This window comes from Puma concolor, chromosome E1 (assembly GCF_028749965.1).
Source record: "Puma concolor isolate L17-30 chromosome E1, mPumCon1.1.hap2, whole genome shotgun sequence".
Taxonomy (NCBI): Eukaryota; Metazoa; Chordata; class Mammalia; order Carnivora; family Felidae; genus Puma; species Puma concolor.
The window spans coordinates 2661611-2680775 of NC_141680.1; the positions used below are offsets into that span (position 1 = coordinate 2661611).

Here is a 19165-nt window from a genome sequence, read left to right on the forward strand (position 1 = left end):
GTCCCTGTCCGGCCGACCCACCAGCCACGAAAACAAGTGCGCTTGGCGTACTACTGAGGAGGACAGTTTGTTTGTCTTGTTGGTTTATTGGCCTAGAGAGTTGGACACACACACAGATGCGGAGATAAATATTGGTCAGTTTCTCTAAATCTGGGTCCTCACTACATATAGAGCTATAGTCTGTAGAATTCTAAACCTTGCGTGCTGTGGCACAGAACCAGTGGCCTTCCCATTCCTCCGTCACCCCTCTTCCCAGGGAGCATGGGGAAAGAGGGCACAAACTGACAAGACCCGAATGATTTTCAAAAGACGAGATTGCAAAATCCCAAATTTCCAACCTCTGAAATTCACAATATTCAGGTTCCCCAGCTCAGATACATATTTTTAATCTCCGATTTTGCCACAATCTCATTGATTGCCCAGAACGACCACATTCTGGAAACTATTTTCCTAAATCGTCATTTAAAAAAAAAAAAAAAAAAAAAAGTCTACAATCTCAGTTCTCCCAAAATGTCCACAGTTTTGGAATTTTGACCTGTTCTGAAATTCGAATTGCCCGGTCCACCCTCAACCCCTTCCATTTCCTGTGCCTTTTTGCCTCAGAGGAGTGCAGGTTAAGGATCTAGGGGAAGTAATTGTAGCATCTGCTCCCTGCCTCCAAGGCCTTTCTGTCTCTCTTGTGGTTCCGCTGTGTGTATGTGTGTGTGTGTGTGTGTGTGTGTGTGTGTGTGTAGGTGTATATATATATGTGTGTGTAGATATATATATAAAATTTGTGTGTAGATATATATATGTATTTTTTATTATGTTCTTTTTTCGCAGTTTTTCTAAAGTGCCAGAAACAAGATTTGTGGGAATTTTTTAGTGATTTTTTTTTTTTTTGCATTTTCCCATTTTAAGCATTTTTCCCCCTTAAAAATTGGAACTTGGTACATTCAGTAGGAAACTCTTCACTCGGACTGTGGCCAAGACCAAGAAAAGTGCAAAGAGACAGAGGAGGAGTGGAGGAGTGATACTCCTCCATGGTTAACATTCAGGAGCCTGTCAGAAACCTCCCCCTTCCTATATGCTAGGAGGGTCAGATGCTCCTGGTCCTTCCCTCGAGCTCACCTCCCTCCAAAAGCCATGGTCTTGCCCTTTCAGCATCGTTGAGAGGGCGGCCATCTTGGCCCCAGAAAACAGTAGCTGGGAAAAAGCTGCCATTTAGGTGACGGCAGCCTTTCCCCTTTTTAAACTGCACTCCTGTAATTCCCATTTGTCAAATTTCCTCCCCCAAACTGGCTCTCCCCTTGTGAGCTGTTTTTATTTGGGGGGGGGGGGGAGGAGGTGGGTGGGATGGGAAATGTTCATCCAATCACAGAGTGGGGACGCCCGGTCATCAAAGAGAATTAGGAGCAAACGTTTCTTCAACTCCCCCGCTGGAAGGAAACATACGGACCCCTGACCAGGGTTAACTAGTGCAAATTAGGGATTAGGGACTGTTTCGGGTCCCTGCACCCCATCCCTAGGCTGGGATCTTTGGGTGTGGGGAACTGAGTCAAAGATGGGGTATAAGGTGCTATTTTGGAGGAAAAATTGGTGGGGATACCCCAGAGCCCACCAAGGGAGTAGGATGGTTCCCCAAAAACCACCTGGAGTGAATGGTGAGGGAAGCGACACTGGGGAACATGGAGGTAAAAGTAAGGACGGGAGGTCATGTGCAAATCTTGGGCTTACCCACCCATCCAACCCCCATCACTTTTCTGGCTATTTGGTCTAGTCTGGGAGAAACCATCAGGAAAAAAAAACAAAAAACCAGGGAGAAAGTAGATTCTCTTCCCCATCCCATAGGGAGCTCCTCCCTCCTGGCCCCCAAATCTGATTTAGCCCAGAAGAGGCCATAGGTAGAGGCAGGAAGAGGTGTGATCTACTCACCTCTTTGCCTTGGAAGAAGAATCTGGGGCTCACTGGATTTGAGGGTCAAGATAGGGCTGAGATTAGTGCTGCCCTGGGCTGGGGAAGTGCTCAGCCGTGGAACAGATGGGTAGCCCTCCCCCCAACACCTCCTTGACCTGGATGGGAAGAGGCCATCTCCAGAGTCTAGGAGAATGAGGAGGAATGTGGAAGATCCAAAGGCATGGAAGCCAAAGAAGGCATGGCGTCTTAACGTGAAGGGAACAGGGACACAGAACCCCACCCCTGGGAAGAATGGAACCTGGAGCCAAGCTCCCAGATGGGTGGGTGTCGGGTATCACAATGGTCTGGTCCAGGCCCTGGGCCACAGAGAATGGAATGTGCTAGGAAGCATCTAGGCAGGGTCTTGGAGAAAGCTGCACAACGAGGGGAGGTCACTAGGCGAGAGAGATGGTTCCCCCCCTCCCCCGGGTTTACGAATCAGGAGGGTGGGTTAGACATTCAGAGCTGGTGGGGGCCGTGAGTAGAGATTCCTAGAAGTATATTGCTCAGTTGCCCCAAGGGCTGAAGAAGGGATGGGGGCTGGCCCTGCCCCTCGCGGAGGCCATTCCTGGAGGAGAACAAAGATCCCTCCCCAGGAGACGGGAAAACTACAATCTCACACAAAGCAGCCTGACCCCTGAGCTCCAGGGGCCCCCAAGTCCCTGCACAAGAGTGTGGAGGGGCTCCCAAGGGGCAGGGAAGCCAGGGAGCTGGTAGTGGCAGGGGGTTCAGGGAGGGTGGCATCTGGTGAAAGGGGGGAGGTGGGCCCAGAGCTCACCCCACATCTCCCTTCTGGGTTCTCTCAAGCCCCGCCCTTTCCCCCTCTCCCTTAGGGGGGACTGGGGGAGGAAGAGTCGGGGGAGGTGGAGTCGGGGGCGTAGGGGGTGCTGCTTGAGGATTGACTGCGTAGCCAAAGACCCCTGGAAGGAAGGGGAGGGCGCCCCCACCCTTCTCGTCAGGTAGGACCATGTTGAGAGCAACCGGGAGTGCGGTCAAGTTGCTGAAGTTATAAGGATAGGCGGCAAGGAGCTGGGGGCCGTAGACCAGTGGGTAGGGCTCGGGGTAGAAGGTGACTTTGGCGGCCCCCATCCCCTCCACGCGGTCCCCCTCCCCGGCCCCCACCGGCCCCTCGCTCCCCGCTTTGCCCCTCCCACCACTAGGTTCCCTGCCGCTCCCGATCAGAGCCAGTGGAAATTCCTGCACGGGCGGATAGGCATAGGTGCCCCCTCCTGCCACCAGCGGGGGCTCCTCACCCCCGGAGATGACAGGGTCCTGGAGAGACGCGGTCTCGGAAGCTTCCTCCGCGGCCGCGCCCCCGCCCCCTGCCTCCCCGCTGGAAGAGGAGACTTGCATCTCCTGGGGGGCCTCCTCCTTGACATCCCCGGGTCTGGTGGCAGCGCTGCCCTTGGAGTAGGCAATGACGGGCGTGGGGGTGCCCCCGGGCCGCTCGGCGGCGTGCCTCTGCGCGTGGCGGCTCAGGGCGGCCGCCGTCTTGCACACCTTGGCGCAGTGAGGGCAGGCGAAGCGGGTGGAGGGCCGCCGGCCGGCCCGGGAGCCGTGCGCGCCGCCGCCGTGCGCCTCCTGGTGCTTGCGCAGCTTCCGCAGGGTGGCGAAGGTCTGGGCGCAGTCCCCGCAGCGGTGCCTCCGCTCGCCCCGGGCGCGCCCCGCGGGGCCCTCGGCCGCCGCCGCCGCCGGGGTGTCCTCCCAGCTCCGGCGCTCCGACTTCTGTCTCCAGCGGGGCTGCCGGCGGCCTCTGGGCAGCGCGCTGCCCCCGGTGCTGCCCGCGCCCGCGGCTCCGGCCTTGCGCTTGGGCTTGTAGGAGTAGTAGGGCCTCCAGAGCTGGTCCTCCCCGCCGGCGCTCGCTTCCTCGTCGTCGTCGTCGTCGTCGTCGTCCTCGTCGTCGTCGTCGTCCTCGTCGTCGTCGTCGTCCTCGCTCTCCTCCACCTCCTCTCCGCTCAGCTCCCCGGGACGCAGGTCAGTCTCTGAGATGCGGCGCTTGACAATGGCCTCCTCCCCGATTCGCACAGTGATCTGACACAGTGGAGGTGGAGCCTGTAGCTGAGAGGGGCCCCGGCCAGGCCCCGCGGGGGGACCCCCACCCCCGCCAATCCCGCCGGCTGGCTTGGCCGTGTAGGTCAGTGTCCTTCCGGCCCGTGGGTTCCGGCCCTTGGCCTCCTCCGTGGCTGTGGCCGGCCCCGCGGCTGTGGCTGGGCTGCCCGCCGTGGCGGGGCTGGTCGGTGTGGCTGCAGGCTGAGGGGGAGGAGGCGGGTACTCACGTTTTTTGGGGGGCCTCGGGGGAGCGGTGTAAGTGATGACCGAGGCAGCCTGGGCTCCCCCGGTGCTGGCCGGGCCCCCCCCTGCTCCACCACCGCTCCCGCCCCCGTGCACAATGACCGAGGGAGCTGGGTGGGCAAAAGTGATAACAGAGGGTGGGGGGCCGGGCTGGGGGGCGGGTGGGGGGCCGGGTGGTGGGCTGGCAGGCATTGCTACAGGGGCCGGCGTGTTGAGGCTTGGAGAAAGGGGGGCCTCGGGGGCTCCCTGGCTGTAGGTCTTATAGGGCCGCTTGGCTGCCCGCATGGGGAGCAGGCGGTACAGCTTGAGGGTATTGAGCTTGGGCTTGTAGCCTCCATTGGGTGTCTTCTCACTGGCTAAGAGGCCGGGGCTAATGCCATGGAAGGCTCGCTGGTGGGTCTTCAGGTTATAATAAGTGACAAAGGTCTCCCAGCAGAAGATGCACTGGTACCTGGGCCGGGACAGCAGGGAACAGGGCAGGGACAGAGACGCTGGAGTCAGGGGCCCGGCAGCCAGGGCCTCAGCTTCCCACGTCCTCCGCTCAGACCTAGAACTCCCCCAGCCATTCCCTCGCCCTCCTTTCATGCTGCCTGTCCTATCCTGCCAGCTTCCGGGGAGGAACACCCCCCCTCGTCCTAGCTCAGGGCCCCCCCGGGTGGCTGGGAGTCACCAGGCCCCAGCTGCTCCATCTGTGAACCGGGAAGAAGCACCCACCTCGCCTAACTCACAGCTCCGGGGACAGAACGGGGACACGTCTTATGAACGGGGACGTATTACGGAGACACGTGTCACAACTACTGGACAGGCCCGCGCTCCCCACAGTCTTGTCCTGGGAGGACAGCTTCTTCTGCCCTCCTCGGCCTCGGCCTCGGGCACAGCACCAGGCCCCACCCCACCCGGAGCATCTGGGGGCGCTGGTGAGCGTTCACGGAGGGAGCGGAGGCAGGGGGGAGGCAGGTGCGTGAGCGACCACGAGCAGGCGAGCAGGGGCGAGTGGGTGAGCAGGCCAGCCTCTCGATGACTCTCTCGGCCCCCCTCCTTCCCTTGTCAGTGGTCCCCGCGCGCGTGCGCGCGCGCGCGCGCGCGCGCGCGGCCTCCTGACCCTGCGCCGCCACCCGCACCCCGATCTCCAGGACCCCCGCGCTCACCTGCGCTCCCCAGTGTGCCACACCTCGTGCTTGGTTCGGTACTCAGCCAGGGCGAACACCTTCTCACAGTAGCGGCAGGGGTACTTCCTCCGCCAGGAGTGCACGTTGCTGTGCCGCTTCAGGCTGGACAGGGTCACGTAGGAACGCTCGCAGGCCGCGCACACGTACAGCACGTGGCCACCCACCACCTTCACCACGTGCTCAGGGCCACCTCGGAAGCCCACCGGCGGGGGCAGGGCTGAGGCATCCACTCCCGCAGGACCACTGGGGCCGGAGCCCCCGGAGCCCAGCCCCGCAGGCCCTCGAGGGCCGGCCCCCCTTCGGCACTGAGCCTCATGCGTCTGCAGCCGCTTGGGATGGATGAAGCTCTTCCCACATCGGGGGCAGGGGAGGGGACGCCGGGACAGCGGGGGCTGGGAGTCAGAGGCCTGGGCCTCGGCCCTGTCGCCCTCCCAGTCCCCTGCCGGCCTAGGCCCGGGCCCGAAGCTGTCGTCTTCAGGCTGCGAGCTGGCCATGGGGACTGGGGCAGGAGGTACCCAGGCATCGCCTCCCTCCCCCAGGCCCTGCAGGCGGGAGATGCCCAGACGCCGCCCCAGAGCCCCGATCTCTGCCACCGCTGCCCCGTCCCCTCCGCCGCCTGGGAGTGCGAGCCGGGCGCTATAGATGAAGTTGAGGACATCAGAGAAGGCGGCGGCCGGGACCCCCGGCAGCTCCAGGACCCGGGGTGGGGAGGAAGTGGGGGGTGAGGCCGGAGGGGGAGAAGACGAGGAAGAGGAAGAAGACGAGGAGGAAGAGGAAGAAGAGGAGGACGAGGAGGACGAGGAGGAGGAGGAAGAGGCAGCTGTGGTGGTGGCCGGGTTGGGGGCAGGGCCCCCAGTCACTGGTGGGAGGGGCAGCGGAGCCGAAGCAAGCAGGGCCTCTCTGAAGAAAGGACTAGACGCGGCCAGGACACTGCGGTGCGCGGGGAACTTGGTGTCTCCAGCTATGAGGGTGACGTCACAGAAGAGGCCACGGAGCCGCTGCTCGTTGAGCTGGCGCAAGACGGCGGGGGCATGGGACGGGTCCGTCACCTCTGCTGGGGGGGGCATGGCGCCAGCCTAGACAGACGAGAACAGGAAGGGGGGGGGCGGTGAGCGGGGAGGGCAGCGGAGGCTGTTGGTCAGAGACCAGTGGGAGACTGACAACCTTCCGGTCACAGAAGGCAGGGGTTAATCTTAGCCACGCGACTCTGGCAGGCATCCGACAGTAGTACGTCGAACCTCTGGGGCTGGAAGAGGCTAGGAGTGGCTCAGGTCACGATGAAGGTCAAGGGTGAAAGCCTCCAAAGCCACAGACAGAGAGGAAAGCAGTGGCCACTTCTCTCCTGGCGGGAGGAAGAGGGAGCCCCCACGGGGACTGGTGACCCCTTCACAGGACGCCCGCGTCTAGAGAAACATGACTGCCCTTGCCTCCCGTCCGACTTCTCCCAGCCTCAGACTCTCGCAACGTCTCACCTGAGGGCACAGTCAACATGGAGCAGAGCAGGGGCTGGCTCAGCGAGTCCCTTCTGTGGGGCCTCTTCCTTCTGCGGAGACACAGAAACCGTGTTCTCAGGAAGGGAGCCGGGAAGGAAAGGACCCCGGCCGGGGGGGGGGGGGGGGGCGGCCACAGCCCTTGGGGTCAAAGAGGACGCCCGGAGCTGCTCTGGAGACCCTGACCCTTCCGGGGACCTGTCAGGTTATTTGTCTAGCTGCATCCGATTGGACCTAGGAGGTCACACGCAGATAATTGCAGACCCCTGCCTGCCGGCCCAGAGTATAGGCACAAGGCAATTTGCATAGTCCCAATTCACCTCAAAACAACACGACGGCGGTGGCGTAGTTCAGTCCCATAGGTCCAGGGGAGCCTCTCGGATCAGTCTCAAGTCCCTTTGGCCCAATCTTCGGGGCTCAAAGAAAATCAAAGATTTGCATGTTGTCTTTCATTATAAGAGTCTCATTTCCACATCAAAATAGATTTGCTAGAGCTTTTTTTTCCATTGGACCAAACTGCTAGATATTCCACTTAGGAGAGGACTGCACACACGCACACACACACACACACACACACACACACACACACACACACACACCAGGCCCACAAATCTTAGAGGGGGTTTCTGGTGCCAGGTGACCACCAAAGACCATGGGTTCATACATACGTGCCAGCTCGCTGCCGTCTCTGGAGGGCACTGGAAAAAGGCCGCCAGACCGAGAGTGAGGAGGCTTGGGTCCCACTCCTTACTCTGAAAGCTGGTGGCTTTGGGACTTTGGCTTAAAAGGGGGGGGGGAGAGAAAGACACCCCCTACCTCACCTCTTGCTAGAACGCTCATCCGAAAGGAATAGCAGGCACCCCAAATTTGAGCCGTTGTGGTCACCGCACAGAAAGCACCTCACAGCCACTGTGGGCACAGTCAGGGCTTTGGGGTCCCATTTTTCAGTTGAAGATCCAAGTTCCAGAGCCGTACGGTGACATAGCCAAAGTCACACACAGCTGATAATAACAACCGGGGCGGGGGGGGGGGGCGCTGATCACAGAGCCAGACCTACAGACCCGAGCTCTGGGCCCCTCATCCACCCTGCATGAAACCCAGGAACACTCTCCTTCCAAATGCCCTGGGTCACACACGTCCTCTGAGATATACCGCATCTGGGGTTCCTCATTACCCGCCCCCAAAGGCTCTTTAGCATCTGGGCTGAAAGGCCTCCCTGCCACAGCCCACTTCATGCTCTGATTCCTCCTGGAGGAGGAAGGTGGCAATGGGGGGGGGGGGTGATATTCAAAAGTTCTAACAGCCCCCAAGTGCTAGGCACACAGCAGTACCGGGCCAGGTGTTTCCCGTAACATTGCCACATTGCACAGGGGTCGGGAATCCTGCAGAAGCGCCCCTGCCCCCTCCAGCCGCCCTGCATGTGGCCTGGGGTCCAGTTCTGGCTGTAAAGTGACAAGAGAGAAAGGCTTCCCACTCCCTTCCAAGGTAGCCGCTGGCCCCCTGGGACCCTTAAGATCCAGCACCTTCCTTGTATTACCTCCTCTGCTCCTCATCACTATCCTACAAGGTAGTGCTTAGCTTCCCCATTTTAAGGATTTTAAGTAACCCCTACACCCAACGTGGGGCTCAAACTCACAACTCTGAGGTCAAGCGTTGCATCGACTGAGCCAGCCAGGCGCCCTGGCTTCCCCATTTTTAATGGACAGACTTGAGCTAGAGATGTGTGGCCAGTTAGTAGGAGGGCTGAAATCTGATACCAGAAAAGTGTGGTGATAAAGTCTGTATTCTGGGGGCGCCTGGGTGGTTCAGTTGGCTAAGTGTCTGACTTCAGCTCAGGTCATGATCTCACGGTTCATGGGTTCGAGCCCCACATCGGGCTCTGTGCTGAGCGCTCAGAGCCCGGAGCCTGCTTTGGATTCTGTCTCTCTCTCTCTCTCTGCCCTTGCCCCTGCTCACGCTCTCTCTCTCAAAAATCAATAAACATTAACAACAACAACAACAACCCCAAAAAACAAAGCCGGTATTCTGGACTATAGCCCCTCACGATGAAGGACCAGTTTATAGCTGTGATATTTATGATACAATAAAAAATACGTACATAATTGGTCTTCATCCCCATTCCTGACACAGAGCTCCTCAAACTCCTCTAATTTCCCAAGTGATAAGGGTGCTGGGAGCATCTTTGTTGCTAACATTTGGTGGTTGACCCTGAGCCCTGACACAGGGCTCCTCAATCCCTTGGAATTTCCTGGGTGACAGGAGCGTCTTTTGTTCTAATGAGGTGACCTTGGTAGTCTCCTGGAAAGCTTCGGGATGGGGGCCGGTCACCAGAAATACCAAACCATGAGTGGAAGCTTGAAACGTTCAGCCCACATCCCTCCGCCACGGAGGAGAGAGGGGCTGGAGACTGAGTTAATCACGGATCGTGACTACGTGCTGAGGCTTCCGTGAAAATCTCTAGCCTGTGGGGTTCAGAGAGCTTCTAGGTCGGTGAACATGCATGGGACAGAAGGGTGGTGAACCCCAACCCGGGGAGATGGCAGGTCCTGTGCTCAGGGCCTCTCCAGATTTCACCCTATGTATCTCCTTCATTTGGCCGTTCGCCTGTATTACCGTATCCTTTATTATACAATAAACCGGTAAACCCTAAGTAAGCGTCTCCCTCCATTCCATGAGCCACCCTGGCAAATTGTCAAGGCTAAAGAGGGGGGGGGCATGGGGAACCCCGATTTACAGCTGGTCAGAGGCCCAGGCTTGTGGGTGACTGACATCCGAAGCGGGCGGTCTCACGGGACTGAGTCCTTAACCTGTGGGATCTGACGGTACCTCCAGGGAGACAGGGTCAGAATTGAGCTGAGCTGCAGGACGCCCAGCTGGCGTCAGAGCCTTGGTCGGTGTGGGAAAACCCCACGCATTTGCTGTCGCCAGTGTTGTGAGGAGAGTGGATAGAAAAACAGCACCCGCTAGGGCCCCCGCCGGCCCACCTAGTACCTTTGTGAAAATGAGAGGAAGGGAAAAAAATTCAAGGAGGGGCCCCTTCCTCCGGAGGTAGCAGGCCTGTCTGTACAGGCAAGCATGACAGAAGTTCAGTTCCAGCCCCCCCGGCCCCCCTCGGCCAGGCCTGGCCACCTGCACGGGCACGCGGGCTTGGTGCCTCCTGAGGCGTGGCTGTGTGCCGACTGCCAAAATGCTTGGACGAGGCCCGTGAGGGCTTCTTAGAACCACGGAGGTCCCAAGCTGGCCTGGCCCTCGGCGACCGGCCGGACGCATCATCATCATCATCATGGAACTTGTAGCTGCTGTGTGTGACATCCTTATGCGAGGAGCACAGTGCGAAGCATTTTATCTGCACTCAAGTGTCATTTCGACACTTGCAAGGCCCCCAGATGGCTGCAGCGGGGGCTATCGTCAACCCTGCTGTACAGAGGAGGAAACTGAGGCTTGAAATACGCCAACCCCCTCACCTGGGAGTGGAGAGAACGCGGTGCTGGGGGCGACCTGCCCCTGGTCTCGGGGTTTGGACCCAGCTCCCCGGAGTTCAACCGCTACCCTACAAGGTTTGACGGGAGGTGAAGACGGCAGTCACGTGACCCGGGGTCGGTCGCTTCACCCCTCCGTATCTCAGTTTCCTTGTCTGTAAGGCAGGGATAAGGAGCGGTTCCCACTTGGCAGGGTCGTGAGGACGAACGCGCTCCTGGCCGGCAGGACCCAGGGCAGTACTTTCAGTACGTGCTGAAAGTTCAGTTAATGCAGGTTCTTATTATCTCGGAACTCAGTCCCGGAAAATGGGGGGGCGGGGGCAGGGGGAAGCCGTAGAGAAGAAATTCAGCTTCATGGGAAGTTTGGCGGCTCTGTGGTTTTTTAGTTTCTTGTTTGTTTTCACGGGTCCCTCCACTCTTGACCAGCTGTGTGATCTGGGCGGCGTGACTGACGTGGGGCTCTGTGCACCGCCACCAGACGTGCTCTGTCTCTTGCTGTCCCCCCTGCCCAGAATGTTCTTCCCTCGGGCAGCCCCGGGCCTCGCCGCCCCACCTCCTTGAAGCCTTGACTCAAGTCACCATCTCCTGGAGGCCTTGGTGGCCACCCCCACCTCCCCAGACGTCCTACCCCCTCCCTTCCCCCTTCTCCTTGGCACTTAGCAAGGCGTACTATTCATGTATTTCTAGAACGTAAGCTCCAAGGGAGAGAGATCCTTACTGCTGTTTTCACTACTGTCACCGGTGCTTAGACCAGTGCCTGGTACAAGGGGAGATTTAAAATTGGTGAATGAATGAATCTGCCTTCTTCAGGGTCTTCCTGGGGTCTGTCCACCCTCAGGAAAGGAGCCATCCCTCAGTGCCAGACTGAGCTGGCCAGCAGCCGGGATGACGCATATAACTCGACCCCTTCTGGGGCCCTCACGCTTTGTCTGACATACTTCCAGTGCTTTCCGTGGGCTGTCTCACGGAACGACTTCCTCAAAACAGCCACCCAGAGTCAGTATTTATATGATCCCAGTTTGACAGATGAGGAAACCGAGGCTCGTGGAGGGGCACGTCCTGCTCAAGGTCACACAGCTTGTGAGCACCAGAGTCAGAATTCAAATCTGGGCTTATGTGAACCCAGATGCTAAATCTTTTCCCCCTGCCACGGCCCTGATCCTGCTCTGGAGGGGCCTACGGCCGGCCGGCGGGTTACAGAAATCACAGAAGGGCTCACGTGCTGAGTGCTAACTGTGTCACGACTGACCCCGCCCTTTCCTCCACTCCCCGCATCCAGCCGTCACCAGGCCGGGTGGGATCTGCGGCCCAGCTCGGGAATGGCTCTGGAAACCTTCCCTTCAACCCGCCTCTGGCCCCCGAGCAAGCTCAGGCCCCAGTTAACACTTGCGTGGCCCAAGGCTCTTCTCCCGCCTCCAGGCCTCCTCTCACTGACGGTCCGCGTCCCCAGAAACCTCCGCTGGTCTCCACTCACTCGGGAATGAGGTTCAGATTCCTCAGCCAGACACTCAAGGGTCCAATTCCAATCTTCCTTTCCAATCTTGCCCGGTGTTGGACTCCCCTCGAGCACCCAGGGCGCTCCCCCCGCCCCCCCAACGCGCCCCACAGCCCCCTGCCTTTACCCTCCTGGCATAAATGCAACCTTCCCTAACCTCTTCCAAAATGTGCAGATGTAACTCAAATGCCACCTCCCTCTCGGCCCTCCCTGACCCACAGGGCAAGGACAATCCCTCCTGTGCCTGGCTTATCAACATTCTGTGCCCCCATGGCCGGCACCCAGCAGCAGATATTAGATTAGGTTCTCACTCCCAAGGCCAGGACTGTCCGAGTCACTGTCTCAGCACACTGGTCTTCCGACACGACACCGACTGGTACAGGTGCTAAATTCTGGAGAAACTGGGGAGAAGTGTGTGTGTGTGTGTGTGTGTGTGTGTGTGTGTGTGTGTAGGTGGGGGGTGCACAGAGAGGCCCGCAGAAAGCTTCAGAAAGGCAGCAGAAAAAACAGTGTATAAGCACACAGGATCTAGAAGCTGACTGCCAGGGTTCAAATCCAGCTTTACCTCTTAGCAGCTAAGTGACTTTGAGCAAATTACTTAACTTCTCTGGGCCTCAGCTGTCCCATCTGAAAAAGGGGGGTAATCAGGACACCTACCTCCATGGGGGTTTGCAGAGAGTAAATGAACGATCATATGTGAAAGCACAGAGGACAGCGTCCTGGTACCCAGCGAGCGCCAAATACGGGCTTACTACTATTGTCATCAGCCAAGCCCCGAGGAGGGGACCCCCAGCGGCTGGCACAGGCGTAGCCCCCAAACCGTAGCTACTTACCAGGTACATCTCCCATAGTGCCACTTACGCCCCTGTTGGAAGATAGGCAGGGCAGGTAATTAGCCCCATTTTACAGATGAGGACCTGAGGCTCACTCGGGGAAAGTGCCGGTGAGGTCGAGGCAGGGCCAGAACTCCTCACTCCCAGGCCTCCTTCCCCCCCACCAGGCCACGGTGCACCTGTTGTTCAGGCCTCACACAGCAGACAGCAGCCCCCACTCCCATCTGACAAGAGGGCCCCCGCTGTGGTGCCCTCCCCACCCACCCCCTGCACAATCACCCTCCCCCCAGCCAGGCCAGGCACAGCACACACACACACACACACACACACACACACACACACACACACATCTACAGAAGGGCCCAGGCACCAAAGGTGAGGAAAACCTGTTCTGAGCAATCTGCCTAGCGAGCGAATTCCATTCCCAGACCCCTCCACAGTGGCGGGAGCGGCCCAGTGTGCGTCACAGAGAGCAGGAAAAGCAGAGATCCCCGCCAGGGGGGCAGAGAGAGGGTGAAGCAGGAGGAGGGGACTGCAAACTTCGTGTTTCTTTTTCCTTTCAGTGACAAGAGTCACACCCGGCCTTTACGTAAACACGGCCAAGAAGGCGCTGCGTCCCAGCTTGGTTTCCTTGCGGCCGCCAGGCCTCTCCTCCCGGTGACCCTGACACGCCAGGCGGGCCGTTGAGGGGCCAAGCGCTCAGACCCCGCACGGGGACCAGCTGGGCCACCCGACAGCTCCCAGGCCTGCCCTTGTCTGCCCCGTATTTATCTCCCGGCCTTCCTCCTCCCGTATCCCCACAGCAGCCTCACGCGGCCACTCCAGCGCGGAAGGCAGGCTGCACACAAGGCTGGCGGCTGATCTCTCCAGTCTGAGGCCCACATTGCCCTTGTCACGCCACCTCCCTCCCCACAAGTGTTTTCTGACCAGCTCGCCTCCTGGTCCAACAGCACGGACGGGCTCCCACAAACAACGTCACAAAAGAATCCCATAGAGAACGTTATAAACACACAGCCTTCCCCTCGCTCAGCTGCCCACGATCCCATAAACACAACCTGCACTTTCCACACACACCCCCCCCCAGCCCCTCGCACACCGGTGCCTGCTGCCCCACAAGTACCTGGGACACACCCTGGGGGCCCCCACTCCCCACAGATCCTCGGGACCTGAGTTCTAGACCTGCTCTCCACATACAACTCACTGCACACACAGACACACAAACCCAACCTGCGGGGGGGGGGGGGGGGCGACCTCGCTGACACCGGACCACACCTCAGCAGGGCCACAGAAAGGGGACCCGGACGTGACGCCTTCTGACTCAAAGGTACACAACCGCCCCCTCCAAAGGGGCGCGCGTGCACGCTGCACTCTGGTGCCCTCCACAAGCACGCACACTAACCACGACAGCTATGCAGAAAACAACAGTTCAGAAATAGTTCATGTGTACAGCAAAAGACACATACGTGCAAGAAAACACACGCGGGTCTCAAATCTACAGAAAACCACCCATCTGACAAACTCCGCATGTACCATTGCCCCGCTCCCCAATGCGGACCTGTCACCCAAAGCCACCGGGCCGCATCTTGTAATTCTGCCCCCCACACCATCGGACGCCCCTCCACGAGGCTTCCTGTCCCCGTGGCCCACGGAGGGCCCTACCCGGACCTCTGGCTGCCGGACCAGCAAACAGTGGTGCCCAGGACAGGTTTACCTTGCCCCACAACACAGCGGGAGATACACAATCTCCAGGACTCACAGCCACGACCCTGCCCCGACGGCACGATGGCTCCGGGGCCCCTGCCCGCCCCGCGCACCCCGCACACCCCAACTCTGGGGCGCTGGGCGGCCCACCCCTCCCCCTCTCCGCCTGGCTCCTACGCCATCGCCCTCCCGGCAGCTTGCAGCGCCGGCCCGGGCTCACACCCGCCCCACCCCACCCCCAACCTGCCCCACGGGGGGGAGGGGGGCACCGGGCTGCAGAATTAACCCTTCCGAAGGGGAGGGCGCGGGGCCCCCCTCCCCGGCCCCGGGCGATCGCGCCCCCCCCTCCACCGGCCGCCGCCGCCGCCGCCGCCGCCGCCGCCGGACCGGCCGCCGCACCGGGGCCCCCTTAGCCGCCCCCCAGCGCCGCGCGCGCCTGGAGGCGGGGCTAGGCTCAGCCCCCGACCCCGGAGCCCCCAGGTCAACCCCAAAGGGAGCGGTCGCGGCGCGGGGCGCGGCCCGGGCCCCCGCGGCGCCGGGCAGCGGGGAGGGGGCCCGGCTGTTGGCTCCGGTCCGCCCTGGCCCTGCCCGGTTCGCCCCGGGGCCCACCTGACTGCGATGGCGCCGAGTCCGCCAGGCCCGGCTCATCCCCGTGGCCGCCCCCGGCCGCTCCGCTCTCGCCCGCCTCCAGCTCCGGCTCCGGCTCCGGCTCCGGCCCCGGCCCCCCCAGCGCCCGGCCCCGGCCCGGCCCCGCCGCCGCCGCCGCCGCCGCCGCTGACATCATCGGCTCCCCCCGCCCCGGTCCTACCCCCACCCCCACCCCCGGAAACAGTACCCCCCCAGCGCCGCCGCCGCCGCCGAGAGGAGGCCGGCGCAGCGCAGCCGACACCGACGCAGGGCTCCGGGCTCGGGCTCCGGGCGAGCGCGCCCGACGGCCTCGGCCCGGACCGATCGCGGGACGGGACCCGCGCGGCGCAGGGCCGCCGGACGGGCGGGCACCGAACGGGCGCGGGGCTGGCTCCGGCACCCCCGCCGGGCCGCACGACCACCCGCTGCCTAGCGAGGGACGCCCCCCTCCCTCCCGCCCCCTGCACGCCCTTCACTCGGCGGGGCACAGCGCCCGGAGCACGCACACCCTCTCCGCGGACACACAACATGGCAGGCTCGCGATCCGGCCGGGTGGGTCCCTCAGACCCGGCCTCAGCACACGCACAGGGGCAGCCCCGGACACACGCACGTGCCCACCCACCCTTCCCAGAAACGCGCAGGGACCCCCACCAGGCCGCGGCCCGGGCAGGCCCCAGCCCTAAGGAGCAGACACACGTAAATGACTACCAGTGCAGATGACCACGCAGCTTGGTATTTTGTCCCCACCGGCAGAAATATCCACATCTATATACTTCTGCGTAAATGCAGAGGCCCTGGTGTGCGCCTCCTGGGGCGGCACCGACAAAACACCAGGTGAAAAGCACACACAAGAAACACATTCCTGAAACTCCAGAGGGACAGTCCCAGAGACTCCTCCCTGGTGTTCAAAAATCCACAACTCGGGGGAGACAGAGCGGTCGGCCCTCAGCTCCCTCCCGCAAAACCTTTCTTTGGAAACAAGGTGAGACATAAAGGAGTTCATTTAAAACCAAACAAGTCTCATCACAGAGCTACTCCTCCAGAGAAAAAGAGAAGGAGACCCACTTCGGAGGCGCAGAGACAGACACAAAGCAAGCAGGGCTGGAAATCACGAGAGAAACTAGGCCCACCCCCACCCCACCCCTACCCCACCCCCACCCCTGCCTCAGGAAGGTTCCAGGGGAGAACCTCCCGCCCCCACCTCAGGAAGGTTCCAGAGAAGAACCCCGCTCCCACTCCATCCAGGTCACAAGGGCTGGAGCTCCGAAGGGCCCAGGCCCCCTGAGCCAGGCATAGAGGAGGAGGTCCGAGGAAAGATGGTGAGTGCGGGGGTCAGGGAGACAGAGCCCCCTTCCCTGTAGCTCCTGGCTGCTCCCTTTGGTCTCTTCCCCCCAAACTTCCCAGCTGTGCTAGAGACACCCCCAAATGAAACTCACAATGGCGTACCCAGATGTCCCTGGAACCTGTGACATCACACAGACGCACGGCATCTGAGGCTGCCTCCCCTTCCCCAGACCAACAGGGCACCCCCCCGGGTCCTCCTTCTTCTCCCAGGAATTTACCCAGAGAAACACGATGCCCCTGGACCGCTCACCCCCTGCTTCCTGCTTTAGAGGCCCAAGGCCCACGCTGTATCACCTCATCCACGTTCAGGCCCTTTCTAGCTCCCAAGAGCTCCTCAGCGAGACGGCCCGCCCCTCTACTGTCCCGAGAGACGGGTCCCACAGCCCAGCCTGGCGTTCGCCCTGCCCCCGCCCCGGGTCCCCTGGGCTATGGCTGCCCTAATGCCCGAGCTCCTTTCTCCCTAACAGGCCGGCAGTCACCCCTACTTCAACCTGCCCGATTTCACCCAGCCATCGCCGCCCTCCACTCCGCCCAGCCTCCCCTCGCACCAGCGCTGCCGGCCCTCCGATGCCACCAAGGGCCTGCTTGTGGCCCTGCTGGGTGGGGGCCTGCCCGCTGGCTTCGTGGGCCCCTTCTCTCGTATGGCTTACCAGGCTTCCCACTTCCCCTCGCTGGAGCTGCTCATCTGTCGATGTCTCTTCCACCTCCCCATTGCGCTACTACTTAAACTGCGCGGCGACCCTCTGTTGGGACCTCCCGACGTCCGGGCCCGGGCCTGCCTCCACGCCCTGCTCAACGTCCTCAGCATCGGATGCGCCTACAGTGCGGTTCAGGTGGTGCCGGCCGGCAACGCTGCCACGGTCCGCAAGGGCTCTTCCACAATGTGCTCTGCCCTCCTCGCCCTCTGCCTCGAGAGCCAGGGTCTCAGCGGCTACGACTGGTGTGGCCTGTTGGGCAGCACCCTGGGACTCATCATCATTGTGGGACCGGGACTAGGGACGCTGCAGGAGGGGACCACGGGCCTCTACACCGCCCTGGGCTACGTGCTCGCCTTCCTGGGCGGCCTGGCGCTGTCGCTGGGGCTGCTGGTGTACCGCTCTCTGGACTTCCCCTCTTGCCTCCCGACGGTGGCCTTCCTGTTTGGCTTGGTGGGGCTGGTGGGCTCTGTGCCAGGCCTCTTTGTACTGCAGACCCCTGTGCTGCCCAACGACCCTCTGAGCTGGAGCTGCGTGGGGGCGGTGGGGATCCTGGCCCTGGTCTCCTTTGTGTGCGTGAGCTACGCAGTCACCAAGGTCCACCCCGCCCTGGTGTGCGCCGTCCTGCACTCCGAGGTGGTGGTGGCCCTGATGCTGCAGTACTACGTGCTCTATGAGACAGTGGCACCTTCTGACATCATGGGGGCAGGGGTGGTGTTGGGTAGCATTGCCATCATCACCGCCCAGAACCTCAGCTGTGAGAAGGAAGGGCAGGTGGAGGAGTGACATCGAACTTGAGAGCCTGGGGGTTGGGGGTGGGGGGGGGCAGGGGGAAATAGAAGGAGAAGGAGAGACTGGCAGGCAAGCAGGGGAGGGCACGTGACCGGGAAAGAACTGGAGATGGGAGAGGGGCACCCCTTGGGAGTCAAGGGTGACCTGGGGACTCAGTGGAGAAGGGACTGTCTGGAAGAGCTGGGACGAGGGTGGGGATCAAGAGATGTGGAGTCTAGGCTGGGGCTTGGGGATCAGGACGTGACTGTGGGGTAAGTAAGGTCTGAGGAGCACATCAAAGGGGTAAGGCAGGTCGGCCGTGAACCACGGGGAGGATTTTCCCCTCAGTAGCAGACAGAAGAGCACTGGGGCTGGGCTGTTTGGGGCTTTCAGGCCAGCGGACAGAGCCAGCGGCCGGCGTGAGGGAGTGTGCCTTTTTCCCTGAGAGACAGTTTCCTTTCCTCATGGTTATGCTCCCCCCACCCCCGGGGTGGTGACGTGACATTGACATCAAACAAGGATCACTCTGAATGTGGCTGTGCCGTTGGTGTCATCTCTGCTTTGGAAGGAGAGCGAGGGCCCTACTCGGCTCTCATTGGAGAATCCCTTGGGATCCTTGCCCCCTCTCCCCCCTCTCCCCCCGCCAGTCTTATTTCTGAAATATTCTGGAAGGGGGAGGATGTCCTAACGTTCAGATGCCTTGACCCCGAATCCCGCAGGACTTCTGTGTCCCGCCCCGTGGCTAATCTGCTTTTCCTGGATTGTGGCGGTCCCGTGATCTCTCCCGGACAGTGGCCAGCCTCCTTCCGGAGAAGGCTCCCCGAGCCCAGAGTCCAGGCCTCTTCGAGCGGCTCAGAGCCGGGGGGAGGGGGGGGGCGACCCAGGACCCGAGTTCCGGGCGGCTCTCCATTTGAGGCCCGGAGGTGCCCACCCGTCCCAGGAGGCCGCTCCACAAACATCAGCTACTTCCGGACAGGCGATTGGCTTCGCCATCTTGATCGGTTCATGCATATTCAGCGTGGTTACTGCATATTCATGACCAAGGACGGTCCCAGCGCTCTCCCCGCCGCCCCCCCCCCCCCCCCCCCAGGAACCCTCTTGGGAGGACGCGACTGGCCCCGCCTCCTTCATTACCGATTCGCCGAACAGACCATTTTCCAGCGGGAGGGGGGGGAGACTTTTGCTGAAGACGAAAGCACAGTCCAAACTAGAATAAAAGCGGCCTATATTTCCCCTAGATCCTTCACACCTTAAATCTCGGCCGGGAGGGAAGCAGAAAGGGGAGGCGGCGGGGTAAAAAAAAAAAAAAGTCCCCCTCCCCCTTGTCGCTTCAA

At 61.0% G+C, this 19165-nt stretch overlaps 2 protein-coding genes across 6 annotated transcripts; one reads left to right on the forward strand and one right to left on the reverse strand.

Moving 5' to 3' along the window:
• Positions 1–66: 66 nt before the first annotated feature.
• ZBTB4 (zinc finger and BTB domain containing 4) lies at positions 67–15160 on the reverse strand. 5 transcript variants are annotated; one of them, XM_086685839.1, is made up of 6 exons: positions 15004–15149; positions 12694–12725; positions 7207–7302; positions 6869–6939; positions 5376–6472; positions 67–4678 (listed from the first exon to the last, which is right to left on the reverse strand). In XM_086685839.1, the coding sequence occupies exons 5-6, from the start codon at positions 6461–6463 to the stop codon at positions 2710–2712; spliced, it is 3057 nt and encodes a 1018-aa protein (XP_086541965.1). In that variant the 5' UTR covers positions 6464–6472; positions 6869–6939; positions 7207–7302; positions 12694–12725; positions 15004–15149; the 3' UTR covers positions 67–2709. The 5 variants fall into 5 exon arrangements, with proteins under 5 accessions (XP_086541965.1, XP_086541963.1, XP_086541967.1 ...); XM_086685837.1 differs by lacking the exon at positions 12694–12725 and having other exon boundaries at positions 15004–15160; XM_086685841.1 differs by lacking the exon at positions 12694–12725 and having other exon boundaries at positions 7207–7294; positions 15004–15157.
• A 1065-nt stretch (positions 15161–16225) lies between these two features.
• On the forward strand, positions 16226–17861 carry SLC35G6 (solute carrier family 35 member G6). The gene is made up of 2 exons (XM_086685845.1): positions 16226–16340; positions 16833–17861. Exons 1-2 carry the CDS (start codon positions 16338–16340, stop codon positions 17844–17846), a joined length of 1017 nt encoding a protein of 338 aa, XP_086541971.1. The 5' UTR covers positions 16226–16337; the 3' UTR covers positions 17847–17861.
• The last annotated feature ends 1304 nt before the right edge of the window (positions 17862–19165 follow it).

Bases quoted from the DNA above. Each gene is read 5' to 3' on its own strand.
- ZBTB4 (XM_086685837.1), bottom strand. From the start codon at position 6,463: ATGCCCCCCCCAGCAGAGGTGACGGACCCGTCCCATGCCCCCGCCGTC. The intron at 4,679-5,375 runs GTGAGCGCGGGG...GTCCCGGCCCAG, and splicing joins TGGCACACTGGGGAGCGCAG to GTACCAGTGCATCTTCTGCT.